An 18,768-nucleotide genomic window follows, 5' to 3' on the forward strand; every position below is an offset into this window, starting at 1 on the left:
CCAGGCCTGGTTGAGGCTTGTGCAGGAGGCAACCAATCGATGTGTTTCTCTCACATTGATGTTTCTCTCTGTCTTTCCCTCTCTCGTCCACTCTCCCTAAAAATCAATGGAAAAATATCCTTGGGTGAGGATTAACAAACAAAAAACAAAAAAAAATTTAATTGATTTCAGAGAGGAAGGGAGAAGGAAAGTGTCAGAGTGTGGCCAGATGGTGCTCTGAGTTGTTCTGGGTCCATGTATCCTCCTACCTTCTCCCATTTGACTATGCCAGGGCAGGTCCCTCCTGATCCCTGCCCACTGTACTAACTGTTGGGAACTTAGTCCAAGTTCCTCCTTTATCTTCTGCTCACAAAGACAGAGATCAATTCTCTGCAGTGGGACAGACAGAGAACCCATGAGAACTTGTGGGTATATACTGGTAAGAATGAGTCTATTGCATGGCCATCAGACAAGACAGTCCTTTATAGTAAAGTCCATATAGGCAGGCATCCAGACACCGGCTGGTGAATACATATCTTTCTCACATAGTAGTATTGATCCCTGTACCCACAGTCCTTGTCTGAGCAGTTGCATGCTGCCCCAGACTCACCGCTTCACATTATAGCGGCACCTGCGCTCTCCTTTAGAGCTACAGCCTCAGTAACCTCTCTGGTTCAGCAGCTCCTCCTGTCTCCCCTGCCCAGCACACTGGTTGGTTAACATGGTAGCTACAGCTGAGCTCTCTAGCTTCTCCTGCACACATTCTCTGTGTCTACTGCCGCTGCTTCTCTGAGCTTTCTGGCCTCTGCTCTGCTGCTCTCTCTCTGCTCTGTCTAGCAGACTCCTGGTCAGTAACCTGTATATTACTCCAGAGACAAAGAAGGCTAGTTGCCAACAGTGACATCAATCATATTTTGGTTACAAAAGGGCACAGTGTACTATGTGTCCTTGCACCTGTGGTATCTTGGCCTGATTAGGATTCCCAGGCTCAGAGACCTTGAACATCCTATTTAGGCACATGCCCAGAGCGGCCTTTGGCCATTCTGGTGTATTGATAACAAGGCCTCTATGTTCCCACTGGCCTTGACTATCCAGGGACCTGGCATGGTTCCCACAGAGAGAAAGGGAGAGGTAGAGAGAAACATCGATGAGAGAGAATCATTGATTGGTGGCCTCCTGCATGCCCCCACACTGGGGATTGAGCCCACAACCCAGGCATGTGCCCTGACCAGGAATCGAACTGTGACCTCCTGGTTCATAGGTCAATGCTCAACCACTGAGCCACACTGGCTGGGCTTTCCATGTACTTTTTAACGGAGTATCCGCTCTTATCTCTTCCTTCCACCCTCTGACCTGCTGTAATTTAATTTAGGACATCTCAGAATTTTCTCCTTGTCGCTTGGATGGTGGCCACTAGCACACTTTCGCCATGGAATGTGAACTTGGATGAAATGTGGTCCTCCAATGAGGGTGCGGATTAAAAAAACCTCATTGACAAAGGCAAAGCAGAATGGTATGGACCCAAGAATGGGTGTTTTTTAAATAACAAGGTCCACACTTTCACAGGATATTTTAAAGGAGCACTTATACCCAAACACTTAAAAAAAGAAAAGAAAAAGTATTTTTCCTAGAACTGATAAGGTGAGGCTGAGATTGAGAAAGAAGAGTTCGGCCTAATAAATTCACTCTTATTCTGACCTTTTCTGCCCCCGCCCACCCCCCAATTCAGAATCACTGAAACCTCCAATGTGGCCCCTAGGCTTGCACCTGTTGAACAAACTCAAAAAGTCTGGAGGCTTTGCTAGAAATAAATAATATGATTTATTAAAGGGTATTAGGGTTTACAAACTGGAAACACTGCTAGGAAATAGTCAGTCTTCTGAAACCAAAAAAAAAAAAAAAAAAAAAAAAAAAAAAGAAAGAAAGAAAAGCTAAGTGTCTTATAGTAAAAGGTACATTCTTGAGAAGAATGAGTCCTGTGTTCTTAGCCTCTGGATTAGTCCAAGATGGTAATTCTCTAGATGACCAGTGGTCTGGATACTGGATGTTGTGTGGTCTGGATACATGAAAATCATTTCCTTAATCCTTCAGGGGTTAATCAGAGGGTTATCTGGAGGTTTGATATATATATACAGGCATTGACATAGGACTGGAAAGTTCATAACTTTAAGTTCTCAGCCTTGTTAAGACAAGAATAGAATAGTTTCTTCATTGCTTAACCTACTTGATATTAGTAATTAGCAGCTTGATTATAGTGACTCCATTTTATTTTTTATTCCATTCCTACTTTCCCCCCTTTGATTAAGATTTTTCTCTCAAAAACCATCATAGATCAAACAAAACATTTTAAACCCCCTCGATGCCAAGGTGACAATGCCTTTCTTGGGTCCATTATGTTCCTTGTAGGGGGGGTATGGGCAAGAGACATGCTTGCCATATATGAGTTTATATTCAGCTCAATATTTGTGCCAATTTTTATGTTGAAGCCTTAGGATAGGTCCAAACAGGACATGATTATTACATACAAGTTTTAAAACCAGTCTCAGTCTTGAAAACAGTTCAGTTATCAGTTGTCTCTCATTTCAGGAGGTGATGATGCAGGTGGTTCCCAAGCAATCTGGTATTTACTAAGAGGCATCCCTATGGAGACAAAATGATAAGCAACGGTTATTCATCAATGCAGAGTATAGTCCCAGTTTCTCATTCCTGAAGGCTGCCAGTTGAAAAGATTTCTAGATGGTTGAAGAATCTTAAGGTGGAGTAAAGGGGTGGGGGAGAGACAATCTGATAGATTGCAATATAAATGTCTCTGGTGATTTTTTCTGCAACTGGCATTGAGATCGACCATGTATGAGGTGTTGTGATTACTCTGAAGTTTCTATTAATTTGCTTCACTTTAACTGCATGGCTTTTGGAAAAGGGCAGTTGTAATTCTCAATGATTGCAAGTCAGAAGGGTGGGAGAGAAATTAGAAATGTTTGGAGAGTCAGGCAGATGTTATAGGAAACAAGATAATTCTGGATCCAGTCCAATTTGCAAGTAGGAAAATAAAAACCTCCAAATATAATGAATAGCACTAGAATCTAATATCCAAAAAGGTATAGTACTGAAACATGATTTTTCAAAAGTCCCCCTCATTTTTACAAAAGATAGCCAAATTAAGAATAAGGTGTTTCTAAAATATGTCTATTTTTTAAAAAAAATTCTGCTATTTTTATAGAAGCAGCAAAATTAGTCATTATAGGCTTTTAAAAATCTGTTTTGCTGGAATTTTTCTTTTAAAAAAATATTTTTTAATTTATTTCAGAGAGGAAAGGAAAGGGAGAGGAACGCCAATGTTGAGAGAGAATCACTGATTGGCTGCTTCCTTCAGGTCCCCTATTGGGAATCAAGCCCGAAACCCTGGCATGTGCCCTTGACCAGAATCAAACCTGGGACCCTTCAGTCCACAGACTGGCGCCCTATACACTCAGCCAAACTGGCTAGGGCTGGAATTTTTCATAAGGTATCTTCAGATTGAATTTTATTTTATTTTACATAATCTTCACCCGAGGATATTTTCCCATTGATTTTTAAAGAGTGGAAGGGAGGGGGAGAGACAGAGAGAGAAAAATTGATGTGAGAGAGAGACACATTGATTGGTTGCCGCCCACACATCCCCTGACCAGGGCTGGGGAGCCTGCAATTGAGGTATGTGCCCTTGACTGGAATCAAACCTGGGATCCTTCAGTCCACAGGCCAACACACTATCCCCTGAGCCAAACCAGCTAGGACCAATTGTCCTTCTTGATATTTACTAAAAGGAGTCGAAAACTTACATCCACACAAACCCCTGCTCATGGACGTTTACAGCACTTTATTCATAATTGCCAAAACTTAGATGAAACCAAAATGTCTTTCAGCAGGTGAATGGAAAAAAATTAGTATAGTCAGACAGTGGAATGTTGCCGTACTTAAAAAAAATGAGCTATTGAGACATGAAAAGACATGGAGGAACCTTAAATGTATATTACTAAGCAAAAGAAACCATTCTAAACAGGTTACATATTGTATAATTCCAAGTATAAAACATTCCAGAAAAGGTAAAACTATGGAGACAGTAAAAAAATCAGTGGCTGCCAGGGGTTGAGAGGAGAGGGATGAATAGGCAGAGCATAGAGAATTTTCAAGGAAGTGAAATACTCTGTATGATACTATAATGATGAATAAGTCATTATATACTGTTGTTACCCATAGAATATATAACATCAGGAGTGAACAATAATGTAACTATGGACTTTGGGTTATTACCTGTCAATTTAGGCTCATTCATTGTGACATCATTTGTGCCACTCTGGAAGGCAATGTTGACTATAGAGTAGGCTATGCATGTGTACAGGCAGGGGGAAGATGAGAAAACTCTGTAACTTCCTCTCAATTTTGCTGTGAACTGAAAACTGCTCATCAAAAAGTCAACAAAATTAGTATTATCAATAATGAATGGGACAGACTGCCACTAAATACATCCTTCCGCTTCCTCCTGTCTCTCTCTGCCATTGTGGTGTGTGCGGTTGATTCTCCTTCACCATGTCTTCTCACAAGACTTTTGGGATCAAGAGGTTCCTGGCCAAGAAACAAAAGCAGAATCGGCCCATTCCCCAGTAGATTCGGTTGAAAACTTTTAATCACATCAGGTACAACTACAAGAGGAGACACTGGAGAAGAATCAAACTGGGTCTATAAAGAATCCCACATGAGAGATGGCTGACATATTTATGCAGTATCCAGGTTGCCTGCACCTTTAAATGATTGAAAAGATCACTACTGTCTGGACAGTTGGGCATTTTCATTGGTAAATTATTGGAAGCATGATTTTTCTCCCTGCAATAGTAGGTTAGTTCAGTAATAAATGTGAGACCTTTTAAAAACAAAAATACTACTACTATTACTGCTACTGCTGCTACTACTACTGTTAGTAATGATGATGATGCCCTGGCTGGTTTGGCTCAGTGGATAGAGTGTCGGCCTGCGGACTGAAGGGTCCCAGGTTTGATTCCAGTCAAGGGCATGTACCTTGGTTGCGGGCACATCTCCGGTAGGGGTTGTGCAGGAGGCAGCTGATCGATGTTTCTCTCTCATCGATGTTTCTAACTCTCTGTCCCTCTCCCCTCCTCTCTGTAAAAAATCAATAAAATATATTAAAAATAAAATAAAAATTAAAAAACTATAAAGGAAATTGTTAGGACAATTGGGGAACTTTGATCTAACCAGTATATTGGATAACAATGTTGAATTAATGTTCAATTTCTCTGAGTGTGACAATAGTAATGCCCTGTTCTTAAGAGATAAACACCTATGTGTTTAGAGCTGAAGTGCCATGGTATCTGCAAGTTACTTCCAAATGGTTAAGCAAAAACAAAGTGAGTGTGTGTATATACTTATAAAGAGAGATATGTAGCAAAATAAACAATTGATGGATCAACCCAAAGAATGTCTGAAAAGTTAAAATTGTATTTAAAATAGCTGGTGAAGAAAAATGTTTGGGGATATAAAGCTCATCTTTCCTGCTAATTATAGATCCTGCTGTTAACTTCAGAAATAAATCGATGCATTCACTTTTTTTGGCAGAACATTTTTCTGAAAAAGAAAAGAAAAATGTGAGTAAAAGAATGGAAAAACGAATACCATCCAAACAAAGGAAGTTTTGTCAAACAAAAGAGACTTTAAATGCAAAAAGGAAAATATGTCACCAAAAATAATAAAAAATGTATCTATTTCAGACTTTTATGCATATAATTGCAGAGCCTCAAATATATAAAACAAAAATGTACAGAATTACAAGAATATGACAAATCCACAATCACAGTGGGAGATTTAAAGCAAAATAGAGAAAGACTCATAGATAGAGAGCAGGATGACAGCTATAAAGGGGGTGTCAGTTTGGGGGCTGGTGGGGACAAGTAGAGGGATTGAACAAAAAAGAAAAAGAAAGAAAAAACTCATGGACGTAGACAACAGTGTGGTGATTGCCAGGGCGAGAGGGAGGGGGAGGGGTGGTAGAGGAGGGTAGGATGGGATAAATGGTGATTGATGGAAACCTAACTTAGGGTGTACACACAATACAGTATACAGATGATGTGTTGTAGGATTGTGCACCTGAAAACTGTCTAATTTTGTTAACCAGGGTCACCCCACTGAATTCACTAGAAAGAAAAAAATAACTTTCTCCATAATTGATAGATTTAGCAACTAACAATATTCATGGTGATATACACTGAGTGGCCAGATTATTATGCATTCAGAGATCATAATAATCTGGCCACTCAGTGTAGAAGAATCATAAGTTTAATGGACATTTATAGAACCCTATATGCAATCATTAGAATATACAAAATCTTTTCAACCTCACATGAAACATTTAAAAATGAATCATGTTCTCTATAGCATAGAACAAAACTCAACAAATACTAGATTATCAGTATCATATAAACCATAATGTCTGTACTATGTTTAATTAATTGGAAAAGAATAACAAAATGTTAAGCTAAAAAAGATTTATGTACCCATGTCTTGATTTCTAAGTACCATTTCCCATTAGAAGGTATCAGAGTTCCATAGAGAAGTGGTTATTGAAGCAGGAAATATAAGATAGGCCTGAAAGTAAGGAAGTTAATATATTCTGAGGTCAAAGTATGTATCAAAGAATGATAGGGACATGTCAAAAAGACAGGGAAGTCAATTTGAATTGGCTACTATGGATAAATCTAGGAAATGAATAATAATAATGATAGAAATAGGATAATCATTAAATAAAGTAAAAATTACGTTTCCAAACTAACATAAATAAATAAAAAACAAATATATGGACAAAAAATATCTTCCTTGAAATAGAATACCAACTAATAAATGCAGTAAAAATGATGGAATTTGAAAATTACCATTTTACAGTCATCACAGTAAAAATTGAGTCAGTCAAGAATTGTCAGGGGCTGTCAAATCAGTGGATTTTAGTTTGTTGAGAAACAGGATATTTACCCAGTTTCAAAGTATCCCCAGCAAAACCATTAAATGCAAAGAGAAAAGGGATAACTTTATAGTGATTGAATCTAGCAAGCATTATCTTAACCAAGTAATCAAGGTTAACATTCTAAGGGGTCAAACCAGTATCATGTGCCACTGATATGATGCCCTGAGAACAATACAACATTACTTCTCTAGTTTTCCTGCCAAAATACAAAAACAAAATATAATAATGAGAAAATGACACACAAACTTCAATTGAGGGGCATAATAATTTTCCTGTATTTTTAAAAATTGTCAGTGTCATGAATGACAAAGATTGGTTGTACTATTTCAGGTTAGGGAAAATTAAAGAGACATGAAAACTAAATGCAATGGATAATCCTAAATGAAAACTTTACTAAGAAAATAGCTATAAAAACATTAGTGGGACAATTGGTCAAATTAGAATATGGCCTAGATCATAATAGTGGACCACAAATTTCAAACTACACTACAAAGATATAGTAGTCAAAACAGTGTGGTATTGGAGGCAGGTCCAAGATGAAGCAGAAGAGGACTTCGAACCAGTCCCTCCCACAAACACTTAGATGTAGAGCAATTCTTCCTGACAACTGAAGGTTGACTGAACAGTTTCTGCACATCAAACTAGAAAGGGAAACTGCATGGAGAAGGTTGGGGAACCACAACAGCTCTCTGGGACCTGTGGGACCTCTCCAGAACCGAAGGTGGCAGTGAGCACCATTTTTAACCTTCCCTTTCCACCTAAATAGTTCAGATTGGACCTCTATCCAGGTGCTTCCGCAGACCTACAAAGCTGCTGCAGGACTTGCCCAGCATCTTCTCAATCTGGCCCAGGATACCAGGGTGCCACTGCACATACCTACAGTGGGATGACTCATGCAGAGCTTGCTCTAGCCTTGAAAGCCAGACCAAGAAGGGGTTACTGCATGCACATGCGCACTGGGCTGCCTTGCCCAAAGGCTGTACCAGCCTCAGACAGCTGAGGCACTGTTGCATGTGCACACACTGAGCACACTAAAACTACAAGTGCAAGTGCACTGGGCCACCCTGCACCAAGCGTGCAGTGGCCCCAGCCAAGCAGTGTACCAGGTGCTGCTTGTGGCCAATATGACTCCAGATGGCCTGCCAAAACCTCCTTGTACACACAGTCTAATACAAGAACTACTTTTTTCGAGATTGGAAGAGAAAGCTACTCAAGCTACATAAACATGAGCAAAATGAAACTTTGTAGAATTGAAAAGCTTCTGCACAATGAAGGAAACCATCAACAAAACAATAAAACAACCTACTGAATGGGAGAAGATATGCACAATGATATACCCAATAAGGGGTTGATAGCCAAAATATATTAGGGACACATACAACTCAATTAAAAAAAAAGATAAACAACCCAGTCAAAAAATGGTCAGAAAACATGAAAAGACATTTCTCCAGAGAAAACATACAGATGGCCAACAGACATAAGATGCTCAATATCACTGATCATCAGGGAAATATAAATCAAAACCACAAAAAGATATTACTTCACCCATGTCAGAATAGCTATCTATATATATAAAAGCCCAAACAACTGTTATGACCAGTCAACCGAACTACTGATTGACCAGTTGCTATGATGTGCACTGACCACCAGGGGGCAGATGCTCAATGCAGGAGCTGCCCCCTGATGATCAGTGCGCTCCCACAGCCAACCTTCCACAGCCAGCCAACCTCCCGCGGTCCCTCCCCCCCAGCTAGCCGGCCCCTATCGCCCTGATTGGGACTGGGTGAGACGGCCCCAATTGGCCCCGATTATTGGCCAGATCGAGGAACCCCACCCGTGCATGAATTCATGCACCAGGCCTCTGGTGATCAATAAATCAACAAACAACAAGTGTTGGCAAGGATGAGGAGAAAAGGGAATGGACGTGCACTGTTGGTGGAATTGTAAATTGGTGTAGCCTCTATTGAAAACAGTATGGAGTTTCCTCAAAAAAATTAAAAATAGAACTAGCATATGACCCAGCAATTCTACTTCTGGGAATCTATCAGAAAAAGAAAGAAAACAGCAATGTGAACAGATATATACACCTTCATGTTCATTATGGCATTACTTACAATATCCAAGATATGGAAGCAAAACCTGGGTGTGCAATGTTAGATGAATGGATAAAGAAGTTTGAATGAACAACATAGACTGATGAACAAGAACAGACCCAGAAACAAGGAGGCATGGATCAGACTGTCGGGCCTCAGAGGGAGGGTAGGGGGGGGTGGGGGTAAAGGGGAGAGATCAACCAAAGGACTTGTGTGCAAGCATATGAGCCTAACCAGCGGTTAAGGGCAACAGGGGGGTGGGGGCATCCGTGGGGAGGGGGGTGGGATGGGAATGGGGAGATGAGGACAAATATGTGATACCTTAATCAATAAAGAAATTTAAAAAAAAGAAGTTTGGTGTGTGTGTGTGTGTGTGTGTGTGTGTGTGTGTGTGTGTGTAAAGAAGATTTGATATATATATGACTGAATATTAGTCAGAAAAAAATGAAATCTTACCATTTGCTACAACATGAATGGATCTAGAGAGTGATGTGCTAAGTGAAATAAGTCAGAGAAAGGCAAGTAAGTACTTTATTATTTCACTTATATGTGGAATCTGAAACACAATACAAAAACAGATTCATAGATACAAAGAATAAACTAATGACTGCTAGAAGGGTGAATGTATAGGGGATGGGTGAAAAATGTTAAGATGAATAAGAGGAACAAAATTCCAGCTATAAAATAAATAAGCCACAGGGATATAGTGTACAGCACAGGGAATATAGTCAATACTGTAATAACTTTGTATGGTGACAGATGGCTACTAGACTTAGTGTGGTGATCACATTGTAAGGTATATGCATGTTGAATCATTATATAATATAATATTGTACACTAATATAATATTGCATGACTACTATACTTTAATGAAAATTTATAAAAAGAGCAGTATGGTACTGGCATATAAAAAGACACTTAAACCAATAGAAAAGAATCGAGAGCCCAGAAATAAACCCCCACATACATGATCACCTAATATTTGACAAGGAAGCCAAGAGTACTCAATGAAGAAAAATAGTCTATTCAATAAATGATGCTGGAAAATGGATATTCACATGAAAAAGAATGAAACTGGAGCCCTATCTTACACCACTCGCAAACATCAATTTAAAGTGGATTGAAAACTTAAGGTAAGACCTGAAACCGTAAAAGTCTTAGAAAAAAACATAGTGAAAAAGTTTGTCATAGGTCTTGGCAATGATTTTATGGGTATGACACTACAAGAAAAAGGAATAAAGGAAAAAAACAAGTAGGACTACATCAAACTAAAAGGCTTCTACACAGCAAAAGAAATGATCAACAGAGTATAAAGAAAACCTGTGTAATGAGAGAAAATAATTGCAAAGCACATATCTGATAAGAAATTAATACCCCAAATATAAGGATCTCATACAACTCAACAGGAGAAAAATAAGTAATCCAATTTTAAAGGGTGTACAGGGCCTGAATAGACATTTTCCCAAAGAAGATATTCAAATGGCCAACAAGTACACTAAAATTTGCTCAGCATCACTAATCATCAGGAAAATGCAAATCAAAACCACAATGAGATATCTCACACATGTTAGAATTACTACCATCAAAAAGACAAGTGATAACAAATACTGGCATGGATGCGGAGAAAAGGGAATCATTGTATACTGTTGGTGGGCATGTAAATTGTTACATATACTATAGAAAACAGTATGGAGGTTCCTCAAAGAATTAAAAATAGGACTACCATATGATCCAGCAATTCTCCTTCTGGGAATATAGCTGAAAAAAATGAAATTACTATCTCTAAGAGATATCTGCACCCCAATGTTCACTGACTGCATCATTATTTATAATAACCAAGACATTGAAACAAACTAAATGTTCACAGAGAGATGAATGAACCAAAAATGTGGTATACAATATATATACACTGTGTGGCCAGATTATTATGATCACTGAACACATAATAATCTGGCCACTCAGTATATATATATATCAGAGGTCCGGTGCATGAATTCATGCATGGGTGGGGTCCGGCCAGCCTGGCCAGGGGGAGGGGACATGGGCAGTTGGCCGACCTGCCTGCTGGTTGAACTCCTGGTCGAGGGGACAATTTGCATATTAGTCTTTTATTATATAGGATATACACTGAGTGGCCAGATTATTATGCGTTCAGAGATCATAATAATCTGGCCACTCAGTGTATATTAGAATATTATTCAGTTATAAAAAGGTAATCCTGCCATTTCCGATATAATGGCTAAACCTGAAGACCTAGTGAAATAATTAAGACAGAGAAAGACAAATTCTGTATAATCTCACTTATGAATGAAATTTTAAAAGCCTAACTCATAGGAACAGAGAGTAGATTGGTGGTTTCTGGGGTGGGAGGGTGGGAGAAATGGATGAAGTAGGTCAAAGTATATAAACCTTCAATTATTTCAAGTTCTCAAGATCTAATATACAGCATAATGTACATCATACTATAGTTAATAATACAGTTATACTATATTTAGTTATATATAGTTATATAACTATAGTCATAGTATAGTACTATACTATAGAATAGTGACTATAGCCCTAGCTGGTTTTGCACAGTGGTTAGAGCATTGGCCCACCGACTGAAGGGTCATGGGTTCAATTCTAGTCAAGGGCACGTACCTGGGTTGCAGGCTTGATCGCTGACAGGTCAGGGCACGTGTGGGAGATAACCAATCCATGTGTCTCTCTTACATCAATGTTTCTTTCTCTTTTTTCCCCTCCCTCCCTCCCTCCCTCCCTCCACACTCTCTAAAAATCAATGGAAAAAATATCCTCAGGTGAGTATTAACAAAAAAATAGTGACTATAGTTAATAATTCTGTACTGTATATTTAAAAGTCGCTAAAAGAGTAGATTTCAAAAGTTCTAATCACACACAAAAAATGGTAACTGTGAGATGACTGATGTATTAATGAACCGTATTGTGCTCATCATTCTGTAACATATATGTATAGCAAATCATCACATTAAACTTAAAAAATGCTATATGACAAATATATTTCCATGAAAAAAATTACAGCTTACATTGTCCATTTGAAATATATACATGGAACAGACTGTCAGATCTCAGAGAGAAGGGTTGTGGGGGAAGGGGATGGGAAGAGATTAACCAAAGAGCTGATATGCATACATGCATAGCCCATGGCCACAGACAATTTTGTGGTGAAGGTTTAGGGTGAGGCAGGGGCCAGGAGGAGGGGGGTAAAGAAGGGGAAATAAGGGATATCTGTAATATTGTCAACAATAAAAAAAGAAAGAAAAGAATAGCTGTTGATAACAACTGAAAAAAAGCAAAGAATAAAAACACAACAACAAACCCTGGCCAGTGTGACTCAGTGGTTAGAGTGTTGGCCTGAGTACCTAAGGGCCATCGGTTCAATTCCCAGTCAAGGGCACCCATGTACCTGTGTTGCAGGTTTGATGCCCGGAGGGAGGCATGCAGGAGGCACTCAATCGATGTTTGTCTCTCATCAATGTTCCTATCTCTCTCTAAAAATAAATTTTAAAAAACACACCACAAAACAAAATAAAAAGGAACCCCAAGAAAATGTGGCATACTATCTTGACTATGGTTATGGTCCCATAGATATGATAAAATACTCAACTTGTACATTTTAAACATGTACAGTTCATTGAATGTTAACTATACTGAAATAAAACTGTTAAAATGTTTTTTTAAACAAATAAATATGTTTTTCCAAACTCATCCCTTTTTTCAGTAAGTATGACTGTATAATTTTGACAATAAAGGTTTATGGAACAATGCCACATTTTTACTAGTACATTGTCACATGTATTGAGGTCATTAAGAGAAAGAAATGGCTCTGAGGATATATACACTGAAGTATTTACAGGTAAAGCGTGATGCCTGCAAGATATTCTCAAACAGTTCAGAGAAAAAGGGAGAGGGAGGAGGTGAGAGGAAGAGAAAGAAGTGGAGGAAAGGGGAATGAGTGGGGGAGGAGGAGAGGAAAAAAGGGAAGAAGAAGGGGGAGCAGAATGATAGAAAATGATAAAGAATGATATAGAAATAGAGAATGACAGAGAATGATAAAGCAAACATGGCAATGTGTTAATTTGTAGATCCTGATAAAGGGTATATGGGAATTTGTTGTGATATTCTCACAAATTTTCTTTAAGTGTAGAATTAGATCAAGCTTTCAGCCCTAGCCGGTTTGGCTCAGTGGATAGAGCCTCTGCCTGTGGACTGAAGGGTCCCAGGTTCAATTCCGGTCAAGGGCATATGTCCAGGTTGCAGGCTCGATCCCCAGTAGGGGGCATGCATGAGGCAGCCAATCAATGATTCTCTCTCATCATTGATGTTTCTATCTCTCTCTCCCTCTCCCTTCCTCTCTGAAATCAATAAAAATATATTTTTTTAAAAGATTTCAAAGGTTTAAAAAAACACAAGCATAACTGTCAGCAATAATTCCATCACTGCATAGTATAATCACACTGTTCCATGTATTTAATGAAAGAAAAAGTTTTATATTGTCAAAATCCAGTAGGATGAGGAGCCAGTGTGTAATTCTGTTTTTTGTTACCAGAAGGATAAAAAACATGAAACACTTTAGAGCAGAAAATAAGTTAGTCTGTAATTGAACTAATGATCTCACAGTATGATTTTTAAAAGACACGTGTTTGTAGATTTTAAAAATTACTCATGAGCAAAAAGAAATAAGTGAAATTAAGAAAAACTGAATGAAAAATCACTACATATAAAAACCTGTGAAATTCTTCTAAAGTGATAGTTAAAAATTTATAGTCATGCCCTAACCAGTTTGGCTCAGTGGATAGTGTCAGCCTGCGGACTCAAGGGTTCCAGGTTCAATTCCAGTCAAGGGCATGTACCTTGGTTGCAGGCACATACCCAGTAGGGAGTGTGCAGGAGGCAGCTGATCGATGTTTCTCTCTCATCGATGTTTCTAACTCTCTATCCCTCTCCCTTCCTCTCTGTAAAAAATCAATAAAATATATTAAAAAAAAGAAAAGTGAAAATTACTGAGCTAACAGTACAAATAAATAAATATAAAAAGAGCAAACAGAAAGTAAAGAAAAAATGATAAAAGCAAAAATTACTAAAATAGAAAACAAATTATTCAATGGTGAGACCTGATGAAATCAAAAGCAGGAAATGTATTAGAAATTGATTATCTTAATTTATCACACAGTCACACTATCATATTAGTGGAGAAATAACCCATATGATCATGGCAATAAATACAAAGTACCTGGAGAAAAACTCCATAGTCATTCATAAGAAAAACTTTCAGCAACTTAAGAATAGAAAAAAACTTTCTGAGCTGAAAGAAAAATCTACTAAAAATAATGAAACATTTGCAGAATTCCCTTGTAAATTCAGTAGGAAGACAAGGAAATTCTCTATCACTTTTACTATATTTTGTACTGAAGATCCTAGCTAGCACAGTAAAACAACCTGAAAAATTGCTAAAAATACTGGAAAAGCTAAAAAAAAAATTGGAAAGGAAGAAACTGTCATTATTCCCACTATAATTAATAACAGAGAATCCATAAATTATTAGAATAAATAGAATTCAGAAAGGTTGCCACATATTAAATCAGTATGTAAATATATGTAAATATATGTAAATATATCAATCCTATTCCCATTTACCAGAAATAATCAGCTAACGTGGTTTAAAAGACACATTTCACAGTAACAACAGAAACAAGGTAATTAGGAGTTAATCTAACAAAACAGCTTATAGATTGCATTATTATGTGGTATATATGGTTTCATATAGTGTAGAAAGTAGTTTCAATTTTATCATTTGGTGATAACTTTTTGATTTTTGTTTGGCTAGTCATTTGTAATGTCATGATCAAGTGTAGTGTCATAATCAACTTATTTTTCTTCCCCCTTTAATGAGTTCTTGGCAAAGACATTACCTTAAAAAATCACAATTTTCCAGTGCAGAAGAACAGAAAAATCAGGGTAGCATTGTCAATAGCCTTCATTGTTGTCACTGGATAAACTATTTTATGAACGCACCATGGAAATGGAGTCATACTGCAATCCCTCCAAAACTGAAAAATAGTAAAATAAGGTAAAATCATTTTTTCTGTTGTTGTTTATCTTTCTCCTGGCCTCCTCAAGTTCTTACGCTCCACCATGCCCACATTTCAATTATATAGTCCTGTAAAACAGTTACAGAGATAGTATTAGAAAAGGTTTATTGCATAGCAATAATAATAATTAACAATATTAATAATCCTATCTAATAAAAGAGTAATATGCAAATTGACCATCACTCCAACACACAAGATGGCCGCACCCATGTGGTCAAAGATGGCCACCACAAGATGGCCTGCAGGGGAGGACAGTTGGGGGGTACCCAGGCCTGCAGGGGAGGGCAGTTGGGAGGGACCAGGCCTGCAGAGGAGGGCAGTTGGGGGGACCAGGCCTGCAGGGGAGGGCAGTTGGGGGGGACCAGGCCTGCAGGGGAGGGCAGTTGGGGGGACCAGGCCTGCAGGGGAGGGCAGTTGGGAGGGACCAGGCCTGCAGAGGAGAGCAGTTGGGGGCAACCAGGCCTGCAGGGGAGGGCAGTTGGGGGTGACCAGCCCAGCAGGGGAGGGCAGTTGGGGCTGACCAGGCCTTCAGGGGAGGGCAGTTGGAGGTGACCAGGCCTGCAGGGGAGGGCAGTTGGGGGTGACCAGCCCAGCAGGGGAGAGCAGCTGGGGTGACCAGGCCAGCATGGGAGAGCAGTTAGGGGTGACCTTGTCAGCAAGGGAGGGCAGTTAGGGGTGATCGAGCTGGCAGGGGAGCAGTTAGGCATCAATCAGGCTGTCAGGGGAGTGGTCAGGGGGTGATCAGGCTGGCAGGCAGAAGTAGTTAGGGGGTGATCAGGGAGGCAGGCAGGGGAGGGCAGTTAGGGGTGACCAGGCTGGCAGGGGAGCAGTTAGGTGTTGATCAGGCTGGTAGGGGAGTGATTAGGGGGTGATCAGGCTGGCAGGCAGAAGCAGTTAGGGGCAATCAGGCAGGCAGGCAGGCGAGCGGTTGGGAGCCAGCAGTCCTGGATTGTGAGAGGGATATCCGGTGGGATTGGGCCTAAACGGGCAGTCGGACATCCCTCAAGGGGTCCCAGATTGAAGAGGGTGCAGGCTGGGCTGAGGGACACACACACACCCCGCCCCGTGCACGAATTTCATGCACCAGGCCTCTAGTAAGCATAATAATAAGCATAGACTATGGAAGCCCTTTAGAACAGTATTTGGCACATAAAGATATTCAGTAAATATTTACTATTATGATAATTTTCAATGATTTGAATCACTGGAAGGAATTAAGTAGCTCTTGCACTTCTTGCCATATCTAAGCACTGCTATCCCTCTGCTCTCCCACCCTCTGCCACTACTGGTTTGGACACAGAGCTAAAGTTGAGGGAGGTGAGGCTGTAAAGAATGGCCAGGCGATGCTTTCAGGTAAAATAGAGCTCATTCATTTTCTATGCACTGCCACCAACCCCTAAGTCCAGAACCCTCTAAGTTGCTACTGTTTTCTTATCATTCATTGACTTACTTATTCAAATATCTGTTTCACTCCTACTATGTACCAGGCACTATTCCTTGGTCATACATCCCTTCCAGCTGCCAGCACAATGCCTAGTCCATTGCAAGGGCTTCATAGAGAGGTTTATTGCAGAAGTGAAGAAAGGATGGCCTGTCTCCTTTAGATTACAAGCATCTGTGAGGCTCAGATCAGATTTGATTTTAGTTTCTGCATTCTATAAACTGATGCAAATAGAAGATTGTTTCTCTGATGTTAAAAACTGGCCTCCTAAAATACATCATCTTGCTTGAAAATCTTCCATGGTTGCTGATGCTCATGGATTAAACTGAGTATTCCTTTAGTATAACATTCAAGGCCCTACAACATTCTATCTCACCTCCTAAGATCTTCTAACAGATTTCAGAGTTAGAGCCAAGCTTTCCCCAGAACAAACCTGTCTTGGGGCTTTTGTTCTAGAAACAAAAGTCCTGAAAAACACTCTCTCCACCTCCGCAGGGCAGATGTCACTCACTCTTTAAGGCTCACCCACATTTCCCTTTTCCTCCCTGAAAGTTCATGGTTACTATCAGGCAGAACGAGTTGGTCCATCCTAGGATGCTTCCTGAATACACTGAACAAGCAAACATTATGGCACTTGGGTTTGACTTACCATATTGTCACTGCTTTTACTTATTAAATTCTCCTACCATACACAGAGAAACACACACTACGTAGCTCACTTTATAAATCCCTCTATTAGCACAGTGCTAGGCATAGCAATTAGGCCTTGCATACACTGTTGTTCTTAATCTGGAGCTAAGCATTTTTAAATGGAAAAGTTTCAAATGTACACAAAAGTAGTGAGAACATTATAATGAATCACCATAATACATCGTCTAGCTTTAACAATTATCAACTGATGAACCTTTAGTTCGTACCCCCCACCTGGACCCCACTAAATTACTTTTGCGTATATAAAAACATTCAAGTCTATTTCTTAAAAAATATAACCCACAATTGTCACAACTGCTATAGGATGGCCCCCCAAAATGTACACATACACTTCGAATAATTATAAAGGCAGTGTTTATTAAAATGCATTTCCTTTTCAAAATTGAGCTATCAGCTGTTGAAGTGTGTATATATTTTTTTTGGGTGGGGAGACCCTGTATATTTAAAATAATTACTTAATGTCATTAAATAGTCAAAATTTCATTCAAGCATAGTTTATGAAAGAGCTATTTCATGTCTGCATATGCTTTCTTCAATTTTTAAATCGTGGAGAGAACGGAGGGGGGTGGGCGGGGGGAGAACGGGAAGGCGAGCTAGGAAACGCATAATTAAGTTTCTGAGAGCCAGAATGTCCCAGATGAGAAAGAATCTGACCTGGTTTAGGGTGGGAGAAGTCTATTCTATGACTTCTCCGGAGGAAGAGGGTGCGACTTCAGGCCGGGAGATGCCGGAGGAGGTGCGGAGGGAAGAGGGGTACCTCCGTTTGGGGTCCCTTCTGGATAATCCCACCGTGGAGCTAAGAGGCAGCGCTTTCTCGGAGGCTTGCTTTCTCGCGTGTTGGCAGATGGGAGCGTGGATCTCCCGGAGGGACAAGGTTGGTCCCCCATAAGGATTCTAGGACCTGGGCGTCAGCTCTCTCTGGTGGGCCCCAGCCAGGCAGAGACCTGAGATGGCGGCGGGTCCCCTCCCCTCCAGACCCAGAGCTTCCTCCGGGTTTCTCTCCTACCGTATTTCCTGTATCCCGAGACGTATATCCCCTCTCCGCCTCCGCCGGGCTCCCTACCCTACCCCATTTTAACATCTCTGCAAGGATGGGTCTTTACGAAAGATGCGTTTATGTAACAATGTTTTCCATCATCTCTCCCCCTTAGTGTAGCGAATGCTATGGACAGTCGTATACAATCTATGCAATTTTATGATTAGAAGAAATTGAGGGTTACTCCTAAATCATAAACTCTGCATCGATTATTGACCGGCGCGAAGTGGGAGGGGCGGGTTGGGCGAACAAAGAAATTATTGAAGAGCTAAGGGCTTTAGGATCGAGTTGCAGACGACTCTTTTAAAAACAATATACACCCGTGATAGTTTACGAAAGTGCAAAATAGGACACTGGAACTGACCTTGGAAATGGATGTGGCAAATAAATTC

General features: G+C 39.9%; 1 protein-coding gene across 1 annotated transcript; it reads right to left on the minus strand.

Moving 5' to 3' along the window:
* Positions 1-2,601: 2,601 nt before the first annotated feature.
* Positions 2,602-18,227, minus strand: NBDY (negative regulator of P-body association). The gene is made up of 3 exons (XM_028134995.2): positions 17,995-18,227; positions 15,009-15,146; positions 2,602-2,619 (listed from the first exon to the last, which is right to left on the minus strand). Exon 1 carries the CDS (start codon positions 18,225-18,227, stop codon positions 18,021-18,023), a length of 207 nt encoding a protein of 68 aa, XP_027990796.1. The 3' UTR covers positions 2,602-2,619; positions 15,009-15,146; positions 17,995-18,020.
* Between the last annotated feature and the right edge of the window lie 541 nt (positions 18,228-18,768).

Source organism: Eptesicus fuscus, chromosome 1 (genome assembly GCF_027574615.1).
Source record: "Eptesicus fuscus isolate TK198812 chromosome 1, DD_ASM_mEF_20220401, whole genome shotgun sequence".
NCBI classification, from domain to species: Eukaryota; Metazoa; Chordata; class Mammalia; order Chiroptera; family Vespertilionidae; genus Eptesicus; species Eptesicus fuscus.

What these genes read in the sequence shown, in the direction of transcription:
- NBDY (XM_028134995.2), bottom strand. Translation starts at nt 18,227, where the DNA reads ATGGGGGACCAACCTTGTCCCTCCGGGAGATCCACGCTCCCATCTGCC.